At 44.1% G+C, this 25,427-nt stretch overlaps 1 protein-coding gene across 1 annotated transcript in view; it reads right to left on the bottom strand.

The window, feature by feature from the left end:
• EEPD1 (endonuclease/exonuclease/phosphatase family domain containing 1) overlaps nt 1-25,209 on the bottom strand; it is a 59,714-nt gene extending 34,505 nt beyond the window's left edge. Inside the window, exon 1 of the mRNA XM_014886876.2 lies at nt 23,983-25,209. Within this exon, the coding sequence (XP_014742362.2) occupies nt 23,983-24,836 (854 nt within the window). The 5' untranslated portion in view covers nt 24,837-25,209. The remainder of the gene's footprint in view (nt 1-23,982) is intronic.
• Between the last annotated feature and the right edge of the window lie 218 nt (nt 25,210-25,427).

Here is a 25,427-nt window from a genome sequence, read left to right as displayed (position 1 = left end):
GTTGTGAGGCAGTGATGCTTTTTCAGGACTCTTGCACAAATTCTGGAGGGTTCTATCATAGAGAGTGGGTTAGGAGCAACAGGGAAGAGTCCTATTTACCTCTTTCTCCACATAGAGGATCAGATCTTGGGTCTAATTCTTTCCTTTTTTCAGGTAAGGGGGAAGGAGACAGGACATAATTTCTACTTGTAAAAAGTCTCTCTGAAAATTCCCTCAAACTTTTACACTAGAGAAAGTCACAGAAGGGTCATCCTTTGGGTGCATGTAATGCACATGTAAATACTGTTCTTTCTTTCATTATTAGTCTGCATTTGAGGTACAGAGTGCTGAAGACTCATGCACTGTGCTAACCATACTTTTCAGAAACACTTGATAAATTAGAGGCCGTCCTATGACCTTTTCTCTTGATATCTTGTTATTATTCTTTCCTGTCTTTCTCCAATTCGGTCTCTGCAAACTGGTGCAATGCCAAGAGAGGGACAGCAGTTAGACAAGTAAAAGTCAGGGAAGACTTCCAAGATCCTCAGAAGAAATGCTGGTTATTAAGGGCTAGGATACATTGCAATTGACTGAACAGAATCAAAGCTGATTCCTGAGAGGCAAAGGTTAATTAGGCAAATGGCTCAAAAGGATCGATCTGTTCTAACCCATTATTTGTTGACTTTTTTTTTTTTTTTTTAATTTTAAAAGAGAATTTAAAATAGACTAGGCCGTGGAAAATAAGTCCCAAATTCCCAAAAGCATGAGATGAAACCATAAAAGGTCTGGGACTGCCAGGAACATAATGACTACACAATAGCAACCAATGAATAAAGAAACAGTAAATCAAATGCCTATATTAAATTATACTAAACACTTCAATCTTGTTCATACATAAATACTAACAGGGACCAAGTACATGCAGTGACAATGCAGCCAAACACACAAAATCATTCAAAACTCAGGGTGACAGTCCAGCAGGCTTCTTTGTCAAGACTTCCACCTTCACCGATTGTTCCTGTGACAAGCACTTTGTTACATAATAATTCAGGCAACAGAAGAGACTACTACTGCAAGTGGTGCATGTGTATATGCGTGTTACATCTGTGCACAAAAAAATTGCACCAGTTGTACAGACAGAGTTACAGTTGGTCTGTAACTCACTTCAGACAGACAGCAAACCAACATTAGTTGCTTGCATTAAAAAAAGGGGAGTAGTTGGCTTTTAGTTTAATTCATGTAATGATAAAATGCACTTTTCCTTGGTATTTAATTTCTTATTGTATTTAGCTAAGAGCAATAATGTCTTCATCCAAACGAGTTCACATTATGGTCAGTCGTTTTGAAGTTAGGCAAAATCCTCTGTATAATGTCACAGTCACAGGATTTTATTTTTTAATTTTAAAAAAATGCTTGTTTCTTTATAATTCCACAGGAAGAGAAAGACTCACTGAGAATGTTGTGTCTGTGGCAATATTGATTTCTTCTGAGTCCTTAAAACTGGACATGAACAGCTTATTTAACTTGCACTGTATTATTCAAATCTGTCCAACAAGGGAAGAGACTAACACTGAAAACAAAAATTTAGGTGGTCATAAAAATCAAAGGTGACTTAGAGCTTCCAAATACAGGCATTATGTTACAGTGTACACAGTCTCTGGCATTTGGCTCTTTTTCTGGATTTTCTGAATCATTTGCTGCTGGGGTAGAGAATTCCAGAAACAGCACCTTCTCCCACCCAATCCTGACCTACTGCAGCAGTGGAAAAACTGAGCAGTTAAATAAATGGATATGCTTGGGAAAGGGCACACCACCACGCTACTGTTCTGATATGAATTACAAAGCTTTCAGCAAAATTATGGGGCCCTGGGAGGCAAAATGGTTAATAGGGACTCTACTTTTTTACTTTAAAAATACACCTCTGTGTCTCTGCAAAATAACATGTGATTTGAAATAGCTGGTTTCCCTTTCTCTGTTAGGTACGTGAGCCATATGCTATTAAGCTCTTATGTGAAGTTCGTCATGGCCACTTATTCAGCCTCAGAAACTTAAAGGCAGTATTACTTTGCCATACATGCACAGCCTCATCTCAGAGAAATTAGTTTACACAGTTAAAATCATTACAAAAGAATACAGTGAAAGTCAGTTTGCTTTGCAAAATGCTTGCTCAAGAGCAATGCTGCAGCTTTATGGTAGTACAACCATAATCAGCTGGTGACATCTGAGTGCCACTAAGATTTAGCCTGGTGTTGTGCAAAGAGTGTTGAAGTTTCCTGGCTGAATTTGAATACAGAACTCTGCAGTTTTTTTACAGCACACTCTTAAGAAAAAGAGATTGACCCTCAAAACCTAGCTCCTACTTCACAGAGGCTTCCAAAGCACCACAGCCATAGTGCATTTGATATGCACATCTTTTTCAGAAGATTTCATGCCAAACTGGAATTTTTTAAGTGGTGGAAGGCACTAAACACTGGGTATTAAAACAGAAGAATGTGCACAAGAACATTCATCCTCCTGAAACAGAGGTCAATTGCACAGTCCAAAAGAAAAAGTGAAGAAATGAAAAGAAGAAATGGAAAACTGAAAAGAAACGGGCCAGAGGTAGCAAAAGCAGAAAATCCAAGTTTTGCCTACCAGTGAAGATGACACCCCTCCATCTTGCATGCACCCAAGCCTTTAAATGTCAGAAAAGCCACAGAAGGCATTTCAGCCTTCTGTCAGTCTTCACTACTATTTACAAGTGGTATTGATGTTAAGCCATAAAGAATTTTGTTTACACTGATGCTACACGCTTAGGTTGCCAGAAACGCAAAAAATATTGTAGTGAGAAAACAGCAAGGGCCCACAGAGAACGCAAATTAGATAAAAAAAACAACCTGTCAAATAAGGGCAAGAAGTTAAAAGCCTTCTTTCCAAGAGCTAATTACAAAAGTATCTTATCAGCTTCATCTACAACATCACGTGATACTGCCTTAGATAAGAGAATTTAGCTTATGGGGCATTTGAAGTGTCATTTATATAACTTTAACCCCAATAACAGACCAGATGGTCTTTCTATCAGTCCAGTTGTTTTGTACTTCAGTAATGACTTCGAAGTGTGATGAGGGTTATGTGAAGCTTAAGCCTCCAGTTAGCCAAAAGCCACAACCACATATAGCCTTTGCTCTGAGTAGCGGAGTAACACGGAAATGTTTTGATTTAAACCTCCAGTGGATGCATCACATAGCTGCAACTCTAATCTATGAGCAAATGTAATCCGTCCTCAGTTCTCAAAGTCAGAAAAACTGGCTGAGTCGACACTGTCCCAGCCAACAGCTGTCCTCAAACCAGCCTCTGCTTAGTTTGCTGGCAGAGATACACCAAGCAGACAAGGGACAGACCACTCAAAAGAAAGGATAAGCAACATAAACACGCAGCCGGGCAGACTACAGCCTATTTCCAGTCTGCTGGAAACCATTCACTTTTTCTACTGCATCTCAGAAAATTCCTTGAGACGGAGTGTGGCAAAGAGAACTTCTACCAACCAAATCCTGTGCGCCTGTCTCTAGCAGTACTGCAGAGCCACAAACACAAGAACATTGGTCAAAAGAGACCATTTGAAGCAGCAGTCTCCTCAACACGGGGCTATCATGAAGCCAGCTGTAGTCCTGAAAATCTCTAAAACACTAAGACACCATGGCCTTGAGATAACATCTTTCAGTGCTGCATCAGCTTCTGAGTGAGGAAGCTTCTTTTAATGTCTGTCCTGAAGATCCCAAGCCGAGCAACTGCCCGCTTTACTAAAGCGGAGAATTATTTTACCTGCAGTGCTGAGCTATGGGGTTCCATTTGAGCTTCACAGGGCTTCGTTGACACAGCTGAGATTCTTTAGGATTTTCTGGATTCAAGGGCTATCATCTGCCACAGTAGCCACTGCCTCAAATTACACACTGTTATTGAGCATAATAACTTATTAGTCATCATAAAGGATAATTATCCTGTATGGCAAATATCTACTGCCACAAATGGTCTTTGCTGTCAAAGGAAGAGGCTTATCTTACTAGATACAGGGGTCAAGTAATGTTTTCTTTCCCCTGCCCCAACAGCAGCTTGTGCCAGATTCTTTAGAGATATACGGTAAGGAAGGCAAAGGGCACTTTCCCTACTGCTCCCATCTAATGTAACAGGATGCCACCACCGTCCATGTAAGCATCTCATCTGGTGGTTCCCAGGTTTTCTGGGCTGCAGCCAGCTACGAAGATTGAAGCTGCCCTCCACAGCAGATGACATGGTGGTGTGAAATATTTGACCAAAAGATACACAAAAGGGATGTTTCACCAATGATGAGACCACAGTCAAATCAGTTACACCTCAGGAATGAAGTAGGTGGAGGGCAACTAATCCTTTATTTGAGCTCCTGCCTAGGTCCTAAGCTGTGTGGCATTTTATGACATGGGTTTATTAATGTGCCATGTTAAAAGTTTCCTTGAAGAAAGCACAGCAGAAGGTTTTTCCCCTTGTTCTATAATGTGCTTAGCAAACAGCACAGTTGAGTTACTTTACATTCATTTATCACAGCAGCCTCTTTGTTCTAGTATCTTATGACTTTGAGATCAGGACAAACTCCATCAGTTAAGGAGCCACATTAAAGTGATCGATCTCTCCTAGAGAAGACAAAAAATCTTAAGTTCCTGTGACGAAAGTTATCACTGAGTTTTAAATTGTGGAATACTTATATGTGGAATAGCAAGTTTCACATTAAGACTGTTATATGGTACACACACAGAAGCTTATATCCCCTGCGATAATTACTATTTCAAAAGGAGATCTTTTGGTCAATGTCTGCAGAAACATGCAATGTCTGATGTGCACTGCACAGCGGCCTGCCTAGTAAATGCTTCCCTGCAGCAGAGGTCTGTGCACAGAAGCATGACAGCTCACAGTTTCTCCTTTATCCTAAGGAAAAGTCATGTGCTGTGGAAGCTCAAAGAGGAATGCCTCAAAGTGAAGCCTCCTGAAACTCAAGGTGAATGGGAAGAACAGCAATGAAGCCAGGACAACATGTCATTTCTAGGGCAATTCCTGCAATTTCAAGAGTATGAGTCATGATTTGATGGCAAACAGAACCCCTGCATTTGTCAGTGTTATTAAAAAAAAAAAAAAAAAAAAAGCAAACAAATGAGAATTAGTGATAGTTTCCAAGTGCTCAGATTTGATAAGGAATAGTACAGCACAGCTGAGCAAGGCCAGGCAGAGCAGTATCATGCTGAAACACAACAGTACTGCCCAGGCACCCTGCTCCCAGTGCCAGCACCATGCTGGTCACATCCACCCTCCTGGGGTGGTCATATGGCAGGGCTCTATCTCCCTCAGTGGGCAGCAGGACTGACCAAATGCCAGAGGTGACCACCTGGAAAACCTCTCTCCATGCCATGTTCACACTACACAGCAGCTCTCTTGCCTGTGTCATTTAAATTTAATGTCTTTGTACACCTCATCTATATCCCCTGTGGACTTCCACATGCTTTACAGAGGCAGCAAGTGGTGATGCCCCAAATGGCCAGGGCGTTATCTGGCTGTCTCTTGCAACTGCAGACAACGTGGTCTGAGCAGTCACCACTCCTGCTCAGCAAGCTGTATTCAGCAGCTGTTTAAGTGAAGTCAATTTACTTGGCAGACAAGAAGCTCCCAGATGAACCTGGATCAGCTCCGGGTGCTGAGAAAAAGTAACAAGCAGCTAGTGAGATATCTCAGGGACAGTGCTTCTTCTTCAGTGATTAGAATGCGCTTGAAGCCACAAAGAAGTGATGGCACTCGTGTCAGAGATGGAGATGGAACAGACCCAGAGCAGCTACAGTTCCCAGCCACAGTCTACTCCACTTAGACCACCTCATGTTTCAGTTCCTCATTTAGACATTTTACAGTGCAGGAACGCATATACATTATTTAAGTGCTAATTATATAGTGTATAGGGCTCCTACTTCTGACTTAAGGACATCATTAAAGCATTATTCATTACTTCAGTATCTACTCTTCACTATTTGGATCATTACTCTGATTTTTGTAGGAGCCCCCCTTCCTAATCCCCTCTCTCCCCCCCCTTTATAGCTCCTAGCTAAAATTTTCATTTCAAATTGCAAGCCCTGGCTTTTAGATGATTAATTATGGAGGTGGAGGCAGAGGAAAAACCTGGTGGATGACAAGTGGTAGTTTAGAAGCACAGGACAGCAACAGAAACGTCAGACTCTTCCCAGCAAGGCCCCGTTAAACAATAGAAGTCTGAGGCTGTCTCCTTCTCAAAGGGCATCAAATAAATCCCCAACACTGAACAGCTGCAGCTTAATCTTAAATGGCCATATGCTATTTAAAAAATAAGCCAAAATAAACAAAAATTCAAGCCAAAAGCAGAATATCTGAGAAATCACAAAGGCTGGGAGGATGGAAAGGGTCATTAATATTATTTAAAAACTCTTAATAAACACTGATGCCTGCAAACTGTCACAACTGCTGCTATACACAGCCAGCATGCAGGTATGTAACCAATTACTGTACAAAGTTGTAGAAATGACTGTTACATAAATTGCAGAAGACTGCATCTATGGAGGAATTCTATTTAACCAGCCTGCTAGTATCCACCAAGAAAAAATTGAAAGATTTAAGGTCTAAAGAAAGGAGGACTTGTCATATCTGCTTTACCAGATGCATAATAGTGGACAATAAAACACAATTCTGCTGTGTCAGTGCTGTCACCAAAGGTTCTTCTTTAGAGAGGGTACAGGTAAACTTAAAAGCAAAATCCTGAATCCTTCCAATTTTAAAAGACTGTGAGCTTGTTGGGGATTTTAAAAAAAAATCTTATTAAAGCTCTTCAAAGATCCATGGAAAGGAGATTTTGTTAAACACATGATTCTCAGTATTTTCTTATTTGTGCTGCACAGTGTGTGTAGGGCAAAGATTTAAGGCGCTTTGCCTGTGAGTGGATGCAGCCTGCCATGAGCTGCAGCAGTGTGCATTCCCTGAACTGAAATAACCCTTCACAGGCAGGGACCCGGCCAGACATCTTAGGGGTTACTAGGATTCACACTGAAAGAGGAGAAACACTGACTCCCACTCTCTCTCACTAATAAAAAAAAAATTGCCATAGGCAGATGTCTCTTATGTCAATGTCTCACACGCTTAAATTCAGCTGGATAGTATATGGTTGGGATTGCATTGCCACAAGATTGAATAAGAGGAAGTTCTCTTATCTCCCTTGGTTAAGCAAAAACATCATGTCTTTTTTTGCTTTATAGAGAAAAGAGAAAAATAGCAGACACACCACACAGCCTCTGTAATACTGTAAGGGAAAGAAGTTCCTGATGTTATGCAATTCCTAGCAGTATAAGAAAGGTTAATAGTGTTTACTGAACGTTTAAGAGGGCATAACTCTAGCATACCTGCACAGCATCAAAAAGGTGATTTCATTCCTTTTCCTGTTTATTGCTCCATGACTAAAAGCTCAGAAAGGAGAAGGGGTTTGGAGGCAGAAGCCATTTACCAATTCTCTTTTCCATTCACCTTGGCTAAGCATTCCAGTTTTTTGCACATGTGCAGCATGCATTAAGGATACTGAAGCTTCCATTAATCACTTCAGTGGGACCAATTTTGGTTTGCAGTCCAGGTGGCCAGGACACCCAGCGAGAAGGAAAGCCTCCACATGTTCTCCTGATGAAGGAGAGTCCATGGAATAGCAGCTTGGAAGGTGCAGTCCCTCACCAGGCTGGCTCCTCTCATGCACTATGCTAATCAGGCACCTGGGGCTCCCTGAATCTTAATCAACAGTTGAACTGCCTATGGTCCCTTAGAGGTTCAACAGCTTCACTAGCTTAAGCAATAAAATAATAAGCAAATTATAACCCTAGGTGGCATATAAATATAAGTCAGTAAGGAAAATCACAACCACTTTCCCAATGCCTGAAACCCCAATATTCAGGAAAAGACTAGCCATGTCACAGATAAGAAAGCAGGTGCAGCAGCATTCAGTCACTTCACTGAATAAAAAAGCTGAGTTCAAGATGGCATTTTGGCATCTCAGTAAGGTCACCATGAAGCAGCACCACCACTGGAGACAGGAGCACGAGGAAACAAAAAAGTGAGCCGTAATGGAGCAAAGAGGAGCAAATTGGTCTCTGGGTAACACCATAGGTCATAGCCAATCTTTTGCCAAGTCCACAGGATGCTCAGCACGGCAGTCATGACAAGATTGGATGGTCCTACTTAGACAGTGCCAGATGTACAAATGACCACGTAGTGATGCAGGAGGATGAGGAAAGAAGAGGTACCCTTGGGGAAGAAAGGCTACAGAGGCTGCAGTCATGCTTTTCTCTTTTAGAAGAGCATCAGGAGGAGATGACAACATATAAACATATCTTATGACATACGGACAGAGAAAAATGCTAAGGACAGCTTTCCCAGAAAAGCAGGGTAGAAGAAGGGGGTGGAAAGGAGAATTTAAAATAAATTGCCCTTCTCCTCTTCAGAGAAAAGCACAAATAGTTCAGGCAAAATTGACACATTTTAGTAGTCAGCATGGGCATAAAAAGAGGCTGAGCTAGCACTCGAACAGATCTCCAGCAGTGATGCCCCTCCCTTCTTTTAAAGGGATGGCAGAGTGCTCTTCCCAGAGCCCAGGTCACTACTAAATTTCCCACTAGCTGAAGTTTGCTGACCACAACTAGAAGCAGAGAGACAATCTGTTCTGATGAGCAAGCAGGAGCAACTTGTGCATGCACAGATACAAAGACAGCATGCAAAGGGAGTTTAGTTACACCATGAGGCAGACTCAACACTTTGTTGGGATCAATCTGCCCTCTGCCTCCGGAAAACATGAATTAGTCAACATGGCCACAAACCACCTCACAACCAGCTCTGCAATGAAGAAATCTCTCACGAGGCAAACCATCTGATTTCCTAAGTCAGCAAAGCCAGTATGCTGGGCTTTTGATTTCCTCTCTGCCTACCCCCATCCCAAAGCATAATAATGCTTTAAAGCCTTCCTTCAAGAAGGGAAATACCCATCATGTCTACAGGATGTGAGGTGAAAGGGATGTGGGTTAGCTGGAGGAGGAGGAGCAACGTGTCTCCAACTGCTGTGTCCTTTACGTCATACCAGGACGTGACCCAAAGCTCACAGCAGCAACCCATAGAATCATAGAAATATTTAGCTTGAAAAAGACTTGCAAGATCACCAGCTCCAACCATTAACCTGACACTACCAAGTCCACCACTAAACCCTGTCCCTAAGCATCAAATCTACACATCTTTTAAATACCCCTAGAGTTGGCAACTCAACTACTTCCCTTGGCAGTCTATTCAAACACTTGGCAACCCTTTCAGCAAAGAATTTTTTCCTAATATCCAATCTAAGATCATGCATATCATTGTGGGATCTGACTGTGAAGCATCCGACCCACCTCCCACTTTAGCTGTCCTATCTCCCAGGAACACAGCCTTTTCTACAGGACATGGCTCTGAGGGATTAAAGTAAAAAGAGATTACAGACCACAACAGATCTGCAAAATTGTTAACGGTCACTCTAAATTAATCCTGCTAATTTTTTTAGAAACTATCTTTGCATTTTTTAATATTCCTAAGAGGCAAAACTTGAAAGTTAGAGCCTAACACTGCAAAGGAGGCTCCAACATTTGTACGCCATTGATTCAGGGATCCCAATCATGCCGGCTGCTGCTCATGGTTATAGATGTTTCCAAGTTCTTGTCATTAGGAGAAACCCTGGAAAAAACCCAGCTTCCCTTCTCCTTAAACATCTCATTTAGCACTCCAAAAACACAAAGGTAATAACATCAGAAGGAACAGCAGAATGAACAACAGCACAGCCAGATGTACCAGAAGTTCTAACTTCACCTGAGCTCCTGACCTGCTAGAAGGCAGGAAAAGGTGATATAACTTAAAGGAATAAAGGAAATGTATTCCAGCTTTCTCTTTGGACCTGTGAATGCCTTGAGAGCTGTGAAAAGTCCTCTGCAGCAGCACCTTCAGGTATCAGGTGGGTTGACCACCTGATAAGGCCACCACCTTATAAATAATACAATCCAAACCTCCAAGGTCATATCCTTGCACTGAAAGATGTCCTTGTAAAGACATCTGAATATATCTATTTATTCATTACCTTGTTCTCTCTCTCTCTCTACTTGTATCTGGGTTTGGGGGAAAAAAAGCCAGTTCAGTAGAAAGCACCCTCTATCCTGTCCCGTTAACCCACTTTTATTTCCCCAGACTACAAGCACACAAAAAGAAACAGCAAACCAGATGCGAATCATCCTCTGAGTGGCTGCAAGAAGGGCGATGGCAGGGACAGCATTTCTTCCTGCTGAAACCCAGCCCCACCAATGCTAAACATTTGTGCTTCTTGTTGGCAGGCCAGCAAGCAGATAAATGGAGCACAGCCACAAACCAGCCTGGCTAAGCATGCATCCTCACTAACACACCACAGAGCCAAAGGTTCATCCCACCATCACACCATACAGTCGCCCTACACCTTGGCTCCCTGCTAATTCAGGGTTACGTTATTCCCAGGAACCACTGTCTGCACTCCTGAGTGGAAAGCCAACAATGAAACATGCTAGCCTTCCGGAAAAAACATACTCTGTGAGAAGGAGGGGATTAGGAGAGAACAATGTCAGAGTGTCTTCGGTGATCTGGAAGCAATCCAAGCTTCAAGCTGTACAATGACATGCAGGAAGGAGTTTTGAAAGCTTCTCATTCACAGAGGACCCCTGCGTGCCAGACTCAGAGATGTCTGGACATAAGAATGGCCTTTACAGCATAAGGATGCAAGAGGACTACAGAGTCCCCTATGCAGACCAGCCTTGGCCAAGCAGGGAATGGTGGCTTAAGCTTAGCTTTTCCTTTCTTGGCATTGAGCGTTAATTGTGTAATCCAGATCCTTAATCTTATTTAGGTCAGAGGCTTCAGCACAAAACAGTCTTAGAAACACCAGACTTCAGTGGGAATGAGAACATCTGCTTTATGCAGACACAGAGCTCTCCATATATTAGAGCTGAAGTGCAAATGTATCTTGGAAAGGGATGACAGGAGGAAATCATGCTTGATGGGGTGCACGTACTGGTGCAAAATTATGTCTCGTGCAGCTTTTGATATGATTTGCCTGTTTTGTAAAAATCTCCAAGGCAAACTCTTAACAAGCACCAAGTCAAACAAGCTCTTAACAGACTACATGCAGGGCATGAAACAGGATTATGTGGATGCTCATGAAGATGTTCCTCATAAGTTCTCCCTGATGCTCTGGCCACCCACTGCCACGCCATGCATGCCTCCAGTTTGCCACTGATCTTCTCAAGCCTGAACGGTGGTAACACCTCTAAACCAATGGAAAAATGGTGAAGCTGGCAGCACAGACATCCCCAGGGAAGCAAAAACATTGAATGCTGAGCACTGGTGACAATGTTATTGGATTCAATAGTGGACATAAAGAAACATAAAGAGGGCACCAGTGATTCTTCTCAGTGGTGTTTATAACCTGCAGGTCTGCAGAGTCCATGAAGGAGAAACTATAAAGCTTTTACAACCCTGATTCCACCCCTATTTCTTGATTATTCTGACGAGGAAGTAATCATTGCTCCATGGAAAGCATTCCAGATTATTTCAAGAGGTGTGCCTCACATAGACTTTGTTAGTATGACTGACTGCCTCCTAAAGTTGTGCTATAAAAACAACCTACAAAAACAATCAAACCAGTCATTTAATATCTATAAGCAGTAACACAGTACTAAAATATATCTTGCCATTAATTGCACCCATAAGGCAAAATGCCAGTATGGAAAACAAGACATAAAAATAGGGTGACAAGGAAACATGCAGAAACGTTTGACTGGATGAAGCATTAAGGAGGAACAAAAACAAGGGATAATCAAACTGTCCAAAATTTAACCACCAATTCAATGGGAAGAAACTTCTAGATGTGACAGCATTTCCAAGAACATCCCAGTTTTGAGGAGTAGACCTGGGAGGTCAAACATGAGCCAAGCACAAGGAGTAATAAAAATTGAAGCAACAATCTCTGTGCTTTCTTTGGATGGTGGATTCATGCTGTTGTGTGTTCCTTACTTCTTGATAACATGAAATTGGCCTGCAGCAGATAAATACCCAAGGAAATCTCATCTCCAGCAGAACTGAAGTTTTTAAACCATCATAGTTACATTCATACTGAAGAATACATCTAGGTACAAGTTAAGAGTATACACACTTCGTGCTGGTCTGGCTGTAGACTCCAAACATATCTCTAAGCGCTCCAAAAACTGGGGCACAGGGAACCTTGCGTGGGCAACTCAGGCTTTCTCCTACTAACACCAGGATTAGCCAAATCAAGTTGGCACTGATGACAAATGACACCACCATGACAAAGCTGATATTCTTCCAGTACTTTCTATTTTTAAGAGATACTCTGAACAGCATGCTGTGCTGAAGAGCTGCTAGACAAAAAGATTCTTCTGATATAAACTCATCAGTGTCTCGTCACAGAGCTGACATCTCCAGACACTATCTTCAGGAAAATAAGACGCATATGGACAAGGAACCGTAAACTGTCAGTGCAGCATGCACCCACACAGCATAATCAGATAGGAAAAAAATACCAAACACTCACACTGACTCACACTAAGGTACATACAAACTCCTTTAAAACGGCTCTAGGAAGTTAAAAATAATACCACATCCAACATATGAGGAAGTTAACAAGTTATTTTTCTGCAGAACTTTTAGTACCTCTGAGGAACAGAAATAGAAAACATAAACACTTTTTTCCTTTAAGGCAATGGTACAAGAGGCTCCTCTAATTGCAATAATTCCTAACACCCCCGACATAAAAGGCGAGGCTATAGTTTTCAGGCAGCTTTTGCCTGAAACGTGATATCTTAAAAGGCACTGATTTTCAAATTGCCTGGCAAGAGGCCTCAGCAGAGAAAGAAATACTGCAAGACATCTTGGAGCAAGAAGATGGCATTAGAATGATTTGAGGGAAGTATCAAAGATGATCCAAGGAAACTGGAGTCCTCAGCCTTGTAGGTGAGAGATGATATCATTCAACCCTCGTGGTGTGAAAGCAAAGGCTTGACCAAGCAGCATTTGAGATAACCGGAAGTGGTCAAGGTATGGCAAGACAAAAAGCCAAGTGAAACCAAGTAAAAAAGCTTTAGATTCAGTAGAGGTGGAAAGAGGACATGGAAGTAGGGGAGTCATGCTCAGGTTGCAAGAGCAAACTTCAAAGATAAGGTCAAAGATAGAAGTAAGTTTATGAGGCAATTTCCTTTCAACCTATGGACAACCAATATATAGAGATCTGCCCAGCTTCTTGCTTTCAGTTTCTTTTTGCCAAACTTCAGAGCTCAGCTGGGCAATATAGGTCACCATCATCCTTGCATACTCCTCAAAAAGTCTGCTGCACACACACACATTAAAAAAAAAAAAAGGAAAAAATGGATAGAGAAGCAAGTCAAACCACAGCCAAGTCCAAGTGCTCTCAGTTTAAAATAGAAATGGGAAACACCACATGCTTGGAGGTGGCTCTGGCACAGCTTCCATCCAGCAGCAATGCTTTCAGAACTTTTACTGAACAACAACCCAGAGATGACATTGTTTAAATATCTAACTGTATCTATATCCACGAGCTGATGACTGAAACTTTATCTTGTCCATTAAGCTAGGGCTTCCTTTTGTGCAATGCTGCTTTGCCCTAGAGAACTCAGAAGCAATTAAAATAAGGCCTTGTGTGGGTTTCTTGGTAACCAGTGCATTATCTTCACCAAGAGATCCATCTGGGATGTGTTGGAAGTACCTCTGTGCTATCTGCCAGCAGTACTGACCCCCTTCCCCTCACCCAGCCACATGCTGCTTATTGCTCAATGCCATGTTTTTGGGAGAGTGGCCAGTACAGAGGGCAGTGGGCAGCACTGGTAGTCTCCATTGATTATGAAAGGGGACTGTAAACACAGCTAGAGATAATGGAAAGAGCTGTACTAAGGACTAGCAGGAAGATACAGACAGATAGCCAAAAATTGCACTGTCACTGCTGCCAGAATCATAGCAAAACTTGGGCTGGTCAAAGCAAAGGTTGCAAAGGGTAGTCAGGTACCACTATAGCATTTTCTTGACAATAACATTTATTTTAGCTCTTAATTCACCAGCAGCTCTGCTGTTTTGTGTATGGGGGTAGAATCTCTTGCAGACACAGTGTACTTCTATGCATTGTGGTGCTGGTATGTGCCTCAGCACCATCAGCTCCACACATCACAAGAGGGGAACAACTCAAAGACTTCTCTAAGGCAGTCCTTACAGAAAGGGACTCCATCATTCCATCTGGTGGAAGAGCACTATCTGCCTATGTGTAGCTTAAAATAGGATTATCACTGGAAATTTCCTGTCCTATTAGAAAAGCAGACTGTTTTAAAACAAGTCATATGGGTTGTTCCCAGTTAAGACTATCCTCTCTGACAGGGGTTCACACTACTCCATATTTCTGCCTGCTTAGAAGGAGAAAAAAAGAGTAAGGTAGTCATTTAACGTTCTACCGGCAGTAGGTTTGACAGCAAACCCGAAGAACTTGCCTTGCATGTAATGAAAGGAAAACTTGCCTGACAGTTCATTTTTTAACACCAAATTAAGACCTGCTTTTGACACAACACCCTGAAATTCAGTGGCATTGAGATAATAAGACCACGCTTGGTCTTATTTGTTTAAACAGAATAAAGAAACTAAATATAAGGTTTCTAAGTTAACATCCAGTGTATATCCAACAGCACACTGCTTCCAGTTTGGCAGAAAGGTGACTAACCTTTACTCTAGCCAAGCCTGAACAAGAGAGGATGGGCACTGACCGGCAATTACCTCAAGTGAGCCTGGAGCAAGCCCTAGGCAGCTGAGCGCCTGCGCCTCTGCACCCGCAGGGCTGTGAGTAACAGAGCGACACGGAAGCAGAGGGAAACAACAGAGCTATAAATACCAAGGAATCAAAGGATAAGTCTGAAGGTAAAAGCAACAGCTTCTTTATTCTGCCTGTCTCATGAAGCAGAGGGAATGGCAGTTCTGAAGGACTGGTGTGCAGCAAGCATAAGGGATTTAGGGCAGGAAGGCTGCCACTGCCTCACGCAGCCAAAGCAGATTTGATCGATTTGCTGTTCAGTAACCCATTAAATACCCGTTCAGCTGTGAATGGCTTGGACAGTTGTAGTAGCTAAATTTGCACAGGAGTTTGAGCATGTTACCTGAAACACCTATAAAAACAGTGAGAAAAATAGCCATGTAGAAGGAAAAGGAAATTTTCTGGTTCCTTCTCTTTATCTGTATCCATAAGCCTACAGTGAGAACTGCTCCCAGGTATAGCCTTGCCCATTGGGACGTTCACCACAAAGAGCAGAAGGGCATTACTGTGCTCTTCCCCCAACTCTATGACAGACAGGGACCGAACAGACAGATAACCAGCCTGCATAGTCATAAGGCTCCCTTCCAGATGGCCTCAGAGGGATTCCAACCCATTCTGCACAAGCAGGCTGCATTAATTCCACTGCTCTCATAGCACACATCCAGTATCCACAGTGTTCTCAGCCATCCCTAGCACACACGACAATATAACTCCAGATGTATTTTTCCATAGGAATTGTTTTTTAAATTATATTTTTATACAAAATTGAATTTCTGGAGCATGCACCCACATGGGGCATATGCAGGGTAAACTTATTTCTCTTACTCACTGGCCTCTAATAATTTTATCACAGGCACTGAAAATAACAGCTTGGCACTGACACCGGGCTCCTTCCTGCACAAATCCCAAGCAGCAGGGATGGGCACTGAGCCTCCCCGACGGTGACCAAGCAGTTTAAACACTCATGCCATTTGAAAATGCCACATGGTCTGATCAGGACATGGATATGCTATATATGCCAGGGGTGAGATGAAACAGTTTATTGACAGAAAATATCATTTTTTTTACCACAGCAACATATTCCCTTCATATTTATCTACTACTGATACAATGCCCACCCAGCTCTTGGCATCTTACAAGGCATTTTGGAATCTATTGTGGAGCACCCAGGCCTGAGATGAGGAAGAGGGCCAACATGAGAAAGGAGGTCTCTTGTAGGCCTCCCTCTCCCCTCAGCAAAGCCATCATGCACTTTTACTCCCTGATAAATCAGTGGGGATCACCAGCTACTACTAAAACAAAGTGCAGTACCTCTGTAAAACAATAATGAAAAAAAATCTGGAAGTGAAGAAGCTACTGCATTCCTATTTTTAAGCGCTGTTACTATTAATGTGCCATGGTTCTTGTCTCCATCACCACACCATATAACAGTGTTGAGAAATTACTGCAGCATATTATAATTATTTCACTAAGGACACTATGCTTCCATCTGTCAGCTTACACTTGCATTACAATGAAGAACAATGTGACTTAATTTTTAAGTTACGTGCACACTGTAATCCATGACCTATCACCTCTTCTCTGCTCATCCAGCCAAATCTTGAAATCATGGGTCACAATGAAGCTTTAGGAAACACACTGAAGCTCAACTCCACCAAGAAGGATGCAGCTAAATTTGAAAAACCCCAATTGTATCCTAAATGTCCCTGTTTAACACTGCTGGAGACCCATGCTCACAGTGAGCTAGATCAGCACTTGATTGCAGAGACAGTTTTTTCCTCTAGTTAACAGTGACTGACCAAGTTTCTGCTTGTACCTTGTCAGGAGCTTAGCAGTCGCTTGGCTCCTCTTTCCCAGTAAGAAATGGGAATGGTCTTATTGCTCTTTTCAAAGACAAAGCTGGAAAACCACCCTTCCTGCAGCTGCACTGCAAGTTCCCAAACCACAGAAAAATCACAAAGTATTAAATATTTCTGTTTAGAAGATGAAGTTCTATGTGTAGGTACCTAGTCTGTCTCCTACAGCCATGTGGCAAAAGCTTTCTGAGAAGTCAAGCAGTATGGGGTTATAGTCTTGTGGCCTCTGCTTGTGATTCAGGAACAGGCATTACAACATCACTTAGTAATTCACCAATTTATTACCATAAATCAGCCAACCCATTTAATCTTTGCCACGTGGAATAAAGCAAATTTTGCAGGATCTGCAGGAATAAGCTGGCAGCTCTGGTTTACCAAAATACCTGCAATGTGCAGCACGAATCCAGTGACACAAAATAACATGTGCAAAAGCAAGCATGGATTGAAACTACGTGGCCATTAAGTGCTGCCAGATGTATTAATTAGACACATTTGGAGAAAAGAATAATATATGAACCAACACTTGCCCCACTAATCTGTTTCATTTTAGTCAAGCTTTATGGCACAAGTAACAGTGGCAGGGCATGGTTATAATTTTTTCAAGGAGAAAAAAAATGTTTATTTTATATGGATAAACCAGCATTTAACTATTATTTTTCCAGCCACATTCTTAATTTTAAAGCCAATAAAAATGACTGGTTGGATACAGCTCTTGAATGTTCAGGAAATATATTGAAACTGCACTTGTGCAAAGTTAAAACAATGCCCAGATTTCCATTTAAAACAGAAAATCACTGGAAAGGCTACTCGGGGATAACTTCAAGGGCCTGTCCTACATTCCTATGTCATGTCTGAGGAAGGAAAGCTGTGGGGGCAAGAGAGATCAAGCAGGATCAAACAGCTCAGTGCATTCACTTCTGAGATCTCCTGCAGAGCACATGGCTCCAGATGCCTTCTCCAAGAGTCTGGACACAAGGATGATGTACGCCCTTAATGGTCTTGCTGAAAGTCCACCCACTGCTCTTGATCTCTCCTGCAAAGACCCAGGAGTAGCAAAATATCTCGAACAAGCAGCCCATCTCCTGCAGGAGGAGCAGGTGATGCCCATATAGGCTCCCCATATGGGCTCAGTACTGCATCCATACTTGAAGCACAAGTTTGAAAATGGAATTTAATTAACATATTTTTGGTTATTTTGAAGCTGACAGCAACTGTTCCCCCAGCAGCAGCCCTGAAAGGGGCTGAAACCCCTATCCAAGGGAGGGGCAATACTTCAGAAGACCCCTAACTCCCAGGGAGAGGGCAGTGCTCTTTAGCATCAAGCTTGTCAGCCTTCATGTGATTTTACACAGGCAAAGGAATGGGCCTTTCCTGAAGACGACTAAATCAGTCGAGTTTCATTTCACTGGAAAACTAAATGACTCAGGGTCTGACCTGCTGTTTTCCCATGCCAGATGGTATGCAGAAAGCAGTTCAAGGCTCTCACTAGCCTCCCGTAAGTAAAATATCGTTGGTCTCATGCAGGTGGAGGCCAAAAAAACCCAACAAAAAAGCCAACACCCAAAACAACAGCTCTTCCATCACCCCTATTTTTGTTCTCTGAGGTATCAGAAAGTGCAAATTAATGGTGGCTCTACATGCATCATTTTTTCTATTGCTCACTAAAATCCCTTTGTGAAGTGCACATATCATTTAACAATTCTTTTGTTCTCAAGTTTTTTCTGAAGTTGCAGGAGGCGGGATTTCTTCTCTATTACATAAGGAGAAGAGGGTGTATTTGTTCTTTTGCCGTTTAAGACTTATTAGCATGGTCAGGTTACTCGAGCCAGGCCCTCTTTCCTGATCTTTTCTTGCCGGGGAATTATTCTTGGCAAGGCTCCAGCCTAACTCAATGGAGGGAAAACCAAGTAGCTTTACAAAGAAAGAGATATAAAACAGATGCACCTCAGGGCTTTGGCCGACCGCTGAGAGCTTCAGCAACAACAGAGAAACAACAAATACAAGCTGGTGATGAGCCTCTGAAGTGTGCAAGTACAACCATCATTACTATCATGATAAATTACTACGCTGTCCGTTCTATGGGGGTGCAATCTTTTTCTATCATCTTGATCGAAAACACAATACAACCCTGGAGGCAAGGTACCACACCACACCCCTTCCCATGCAAATTAACAAGCCCCAGTAGCAAAGAAGTGCCCCTTGTGAAAGACCACTTCTCAGCCCAAACTGAGAGACTGGAGTGAAAAGTAAAAGCCCCATCCTGTTATTTTGTGTAGGGGAACAATGGAAAAATTTGTTCTCCTGCCTCCAGCACCTAGTGCAGGGGCTTGAGCAAGATTAAGTTTTCCTCATGTCTTAATAAAAAGAGAAGTTTCTGAGCCAACCTCTGAAGGAGTCTCTTCCTATTAGGTGACAAGACGACGTGCTTAAGGTCTCTTAGGGTAGGTAAGGCTAAGAAGAGAAGCTTTCAAGTATGGTGGCACAGCAAGGGTTACCCAGGGCCTGCCTCTCAGGAAGCAATTCTGGGCTGAAGTTTACCTACTGTTTCCCCAGCTGGAACACTGATTTAAGTCTCAGACACAGAAATTGAGATTAATTTCTTGCCTTGAGAGATCTCTATGCTTCTGTCTAACCAAACTGAAAACAGCTAACCAGTTACAAACCTTGGGAAGAAGGAAGAACTGACATGGTCCTAAGGCTTGCTGTCCATGGCAAGAAACAAAACAACACTAGTGCTAAGTACAAACCTTATACTGGTATTTGTATTTGTTACTCTACAGGCATGCAAGTAATAACTTTTTTATAGTGAAAAGAGTCAATCACTGGAACAACCTCCTAGGGATGCAGAAGAACCACCCTGTTAGAGGTTTTCCAACCTTAGTCTGTGTGACTGAACACAGATAATTTCCTGCAGGCTCCCCTTCCCAGGAAAGACTGGATCAGATGATATTCTGAGGTCACTTTCAACATGGGCTCTTTTGTGGTTCTGCAGTTTTTGCAACAAGCGTTAAGGCATTATTATTTACACTTTTTGCATGTAGAAGATGCAGCCGCACTAGGAAACTGACTAAAGAAAGCAGCAGAAGGAAACAACAGCTTGAAATCTGAAAGGCAACAGAGCTGGGCTCTGTGGACCTTTGGACCCACTATTGTCTTGACACATGGTCCCCCTCCTTTATATAGAGTACAAGTTCTGGCCTTCAAACCCTCTATCAATTTTCATTCAGTCAATTGTGAAGTGTGTTTACAAGAAAAAAAATCGTTAAGAGGTCTTCACAAAGTTGCTGGTCAGTATTATAAGCATCAAGAAAAACAGCTGGAACACCTCCACTGAAAACCATGGTGGGGAAGGTGCACAACTGATCACTGCCCTTGGCTACTTGCAGACTTTGAAGCACACAGTCAAACTGGAGTTTGCACCTTTATGGTGTCCTGTCTGTCAGTGTTGCACATGCCTGCCCCACACTTCTTCATGGGATCACCCAGCTGGCACCCCAACACCTGATAGCCAGAGAAAGTGGTTACAGGGTGTCACAGGAGCTCAGTTTATGGCAAGGAGGGACAGGCCTGAGGTAGGTATGGATAGGAGTGGCAAAAGTACCTTTCCCTATGGACCTGGGTATGGGACAGTTCTGGGGTACTTCCACTGTCCTTGTCCAGAGGACAACTCCTTTGGAGTTGGAAACATGGGGCTATTTATTCTCCACAAAAAACACTTGTTGCCTTTGACCTGAACTTGCCCTTTTGATCATGCTGCTCTTACTTCACATTTTTCTCTCTTTTTTTTTTTTTTTTTTTGAGAATGGGGTGGACATGGAGGTCAGATAGAGGCATGCATCCCCAGAAACAGGCCAACTCTCAGCTTTCTGCCAAGAAATCCCTGATTTTCTGAACAACACCTGCAAGAAACACCGCAGGTTTGGGCAAATTCCCCCCAGACTTGATACTTCAATCCAATTACGTGTCATGCTCGCCTCCTCGTTTATCATGTTAAGCTCTTCTAAAATTACCCTCTGGTCCTCTGAATGAAAACACCTCGCTCCTTCACTTCAAACACTGTGATAAACATAGATCCTTGTAATATGAGAAAAGAGAGTGAGGACCTTGCTGTATTTCATTATTTTTGCACTACTGCAATGAATTTCAAAATAGCTTAGCAGTAGTAGTCATGCTTACTGATTTAGTATACACTCCCTTCACTCCTGTTCAGAAATTTAGCACTTCTGGGAACAAGCGTGAAGACTTTGAATCAGTTTTGTTTTCCTCTCCTCCCTTCAGCAGGTTACAATATGACATTTTCTTGCTTTTTGTTTGGTTTGAATGAAAGTTTGGCCCTATTTCCTTCCTGCACAACTGTTCCCTCAATGCAAAGGGCTGGAAGACAGGAGGAGCTTAGCCTTCTAGCATGACCTGGAAAGAAGTAGTACTTTTCCCTGTTGTTAACACGTGAAAGAACAAGCCCAAGGGGTTTTAAAGTTACTTGCTGTGACCAGGTCATTAAAAAAAAACAAAACCCCAACCAACCAAAAAAAAATTTTTTTTAAAGAACGCAAACCCCAAGGCAAGGCCCAAAGCAAGCCTTTTAACTGGCATAAAAGTCTCCAATATGTAAAATTAAGATTCTTTGCTTCTCTTTACACAGTTTTACTAATCTTCTTGACTTGCTTGCTTTATTTCTGGACTTAAGAAACGAGGTGAAGCAGCTCCTTCAGCTGTAAGTACTGCAACAAGACCGTACTCCAGCTCCTGAGAGCATCTTGGACTACCTGAGCCCACCCATGACTATAAGGGACCAGCACGAAGGAGCACACTTATTCATGTACATTAAAGCAGAGCAAGCAAGTGTCCATTAGCACAGCTCAGGAGAGCACCTACTGTCAGGCCAAACAGCCTTCAGATCCACCTCCAGCTTGGGTCACAGCTGGAGACTTGCACAACACACGTGGGACACCCACAGAGCACCTTGAAAACACACCCATGGATTATGTGAGGCTGACGTGCTGCTGGGCCCCATTAAGTGATATATTCTTGCCTGGAGAAGCAAGAGGTAAATTTCTCCAGCTGACTGTCTACTGAAGTTGATTTACCTAGGCAAAGATTAGTTTGCAAGGCATTCTGTCCATTCCCAGCATACACAACCTGACCTGGGAAGGAGACCACGGAGCTCAAAAGCAGAATGAAGGCAGTTTCTGACCTCAGCTGAGGCTGTTTTACAGCTGCAAAGCTCCACTGACCCCACCAAAGCTCACACAAGCAAGAGGAAATTCCTCCCTGAGTTGCTGAGTACGGCTGTTCCCTCCATTTTTTTTTTCCTGCATAGTGTTGCTTTTTTCTGTTCCCATGTTTATTTTCCCAGGAAGGTTTTGCAGGCTTGTCTGTGGATGCACGTTGCTCTCATATCTTTCCAGCTTCTCACGTTATCACAAACTGGATCAAGTACAGAAAACAATTGCATCGTACTTACCCTGTGTGATTGATGACACAAATATGTGCAATAAAACAGAACAAAAACAGGTACTTCTACCAAGCTTATTTGAAATTTCAAAGTATCCAGGAGACATTTCACAGCATGCAGAACACTGAGTGCCTGTTGGTTAAGCTGGACAGAAACTAAGCACCATAGAGTCTAAGGGCAAAAATAAAACAAACTTCTAGGGCCATAGTCCGCATACACAGTGGCCAGCTTGGGCTAAGGAGCTATATTTTACAAGTCACTTCATCTCTCTGGTTTTTGTAATAGATAGGCCATCTTTTTGGAGCCCTTTCCCCCAAAATGTTGAAGTTGTAGAAGTAACAGTTAACACTTTACTGGATTAGGTCCTTAAAAATCCCATATAAAGGTATATAAAAAATATAAATAAATCACTGAAGTCACTTTTCTTCCAAAACTGGATCATTAGAATTATTCTGAGACTAGTGATAATCTGAGGTTTTTTTCCCCAGCAGCTCCACTCCAGCCAACCAGCTGCTTACTCAGGATACCTGAACTAGTGAAGCAGAATACTGACAGATGTTACGCTGAAGCCATCAGCGTATCAATAACCCTCAATAACCCCGCTGGTTTATCATCTTCCTTTTGGGTATCAAACAGTGGTGACTGTGAGATGACAGATGTTTCCTATGAGGGAACATCAGGCTCCCAAGCAGTGCACAGCAGAGGTATCCCTGGCCACAAATACTATACTGCAGCACAGGGTTTCATATCACTGTCACCATCCTGCTCACACACCTGACCTCCACAACCACACCACAAGAGCTGTTATTCAGCCCATTATTGGAAAAGGACAGAGATAACAGTTCATCAGCACTTCCCCTACCCACAAAATCACTTTCAAAGAAGCCCAAGAGTTCCCTGCCCCTATTCATTTCCTGCTGGAAGTCTGAATGGCAGCCAGAGAGAAAAGTTACTTTACCTCTGTTGTAAACTAAATCCCAGATCAGCTGGAACAGATTTGACACATGAGAAGGAAAGGGCTAGAGTTATTTCAAAATGCTTATTGCAATCTACATTTCTGTGTCCAGCAGAAAGTTTAGTAAGACAGACACCCCCAGCACTCTTGCCCAATTACAGGCAAAAAAACCACAAACTCTCACCTTTTCATTAGCATCTAAAGTATCATCCTGTTAGCACCACCACCAAGTGACCTTGCTCAGTGCAGTCAGGGCACAAAACCTGGCACAAGGACAGCACAGCCTCCCCAGGCAGGAGCTCCATGTCCCACATTCCCGAGGATAAGCAGTCCCCCCAGATCAGAAGATGCCCCATGACCACTTATTAACAAGCTGTGTCACCCTTGCAGGATGAGCTGTGGCATTCCACACCTGTTAAACAGCCCTGCTACTGTCCCCCATCTTCTGGCAGTAAAGGCAGCTCTCCACGACATATTGAAAAGGCTCTCAATGGAGAAACAATCTTTTACCAACCATTAACAGGCCTAAGGTGACTGACTGTAACAGCCCAGTCTCCCCAACACAGCCGTGTGTACACAGATACACCTCCTCAGGCGCTCCACTGCCTGTCGAGGGTTGTAGCAGTTTTACCAAGGGACAGCCACTACAGTCCCAGTGTTACAACTCAAACAGGGTTTCATGAAAGAAGCGGGAAACATTCAGTAATCCTAAGGAGTGAGTCCCACTAGGACCACAAGACTCTACAGTGCCCAAACCTCAAAGGCATGAGCCTACTACAATCCTGTGTGGAGCTGAGCCTGCAGGTCAGGTGCTGCCTCTTACCTGTTCTCCAGCAGCGTCATGCACACAACCTCCCGCACGCCTGGGTTGTTGGCCTTCTCGATGGAGCAGCTTTGCAGGTTCCACGTAGCCACTCTTAAGACGGGTCTGCCATCTCTCACTTCCCCAAAGATCTCCACAGAGGGGCGAGTAGATATGATCTGGGTTGGACCTCCGGGAGGAAAATCCAAGTCCTCACTCTGGAGGCTTAGAGAGGTGGGGCTGGGGTGAGGCTTGGCCATGAAGTTGAGGCCACCATTGGTGTTTGTTGAAGGGGGCCTGGAGCGCTCTGCAAAAATCTGGTGCCTGATTTTGTCCAGAAAGGAGGAATTGATGCAGTCCATCCTTACCAGGTCCTCTATACTTTTGAAGGGCCCGTGCTCTTTACGATAGTCCACGATGCTGTTAGCAATCTTCTCAGTGATGCCACGGATGCTCATGAGCTGTGCCGGGGTGGCGGTATTGATGTTGATCTTGGTGGCGGACAGGTAGTGCTCAGAGGCCTGGTCCTTGCGGAGCGAGCTGGGCGAGTGCTGCGCCGAGCTGCCCTTGCTGCTCACGCAGATCTCGAACTTCACCTGCTCCAGCTTGGCCGCCCCCACCCCGCTCACCAGCGCCAGGTCCTCCACTTTCTTGAAGCCGCCGATGTACTCGCGGTACTCCACGATATTCTGGGCCACCACTCGGGTGACCCCAGGCAGGGTCATCAGCTCCTCCTCCGTGGCCGTGTTGATGTTGAGCCTCTCCTGGTTGACGAGGATGTTGCTGAAGTTGCATGCCGCGCTGAACTTGCGGCTGTGGCACAGGTCGGCTGGGTCGCGGGGGATGGAGCGGTGGCAACCCAGGCTGCCCCCCATCTCACCACCGCCAAGGGCCGCTGCCGGAGGCGCGGGAGAGGGCGCGGGGCGCTGCCGGAGCTACCCACCCGCGATTCATGGACCTCCGCGGGAGGTCCGCGACGGACCGGACGGCGGCGGGGCAGCTGCGGACAGAAGCCACGCCGCCACACACGCCTGGTCAGGGGAACCCTGTGCCCCGCGAAGGGGCCCCCGCGCCTTTCCTCCTCCTCGGGCACCGCCGCTCCCCAGCGCCGGAGGAGCCTGCGCAACTGCTACCCGCCCTGCCCCGCTCCGACCCCCGGCGCCTGCCGTTACCGCTTCCCCGCGCTCTGCCGGCGGTAGTAGTAGCTCTTAAGGGAGCCCCCGCCCCTCGGCCTGGCGAGGCGGGGCCGTCGCCGCCGCCGCCACCGCCCCCCGGGCGTCAGCCGCGCCGCGCCCGCCCCCGCCCGGGCACCGTGGTGATCGGCCGGGCTGGGGGGGGGAGCGGCACAGCCGCGGCTGCCTCCCGACCCCGACCCCGGCCCCGGCCCCGGCCCCGGCCCCGGCCCCGGCCCTGGCCCTGGCCCTGGCCCTGGCGGGGACGAGGAAGAGGAGAGTTGGGCTCCTCCT

This window comes from Sturnus vulgaris, chromosome 1, assembly GCF_052056855.1.
Source record: "Sturnus vulgaris isolate bStuVul1 chromosome 1, bStuVul1.hap1, whole genome shotgun sequence".
NCBI lineage: Eukaryota > Metazoa > Chordata > Aves > Passeriformes > Sturnidae > Sturnus > Sturnus vulgaris.
This window is presented reverse-complemented; position numbering and strand designations above follow the sequence as displayed.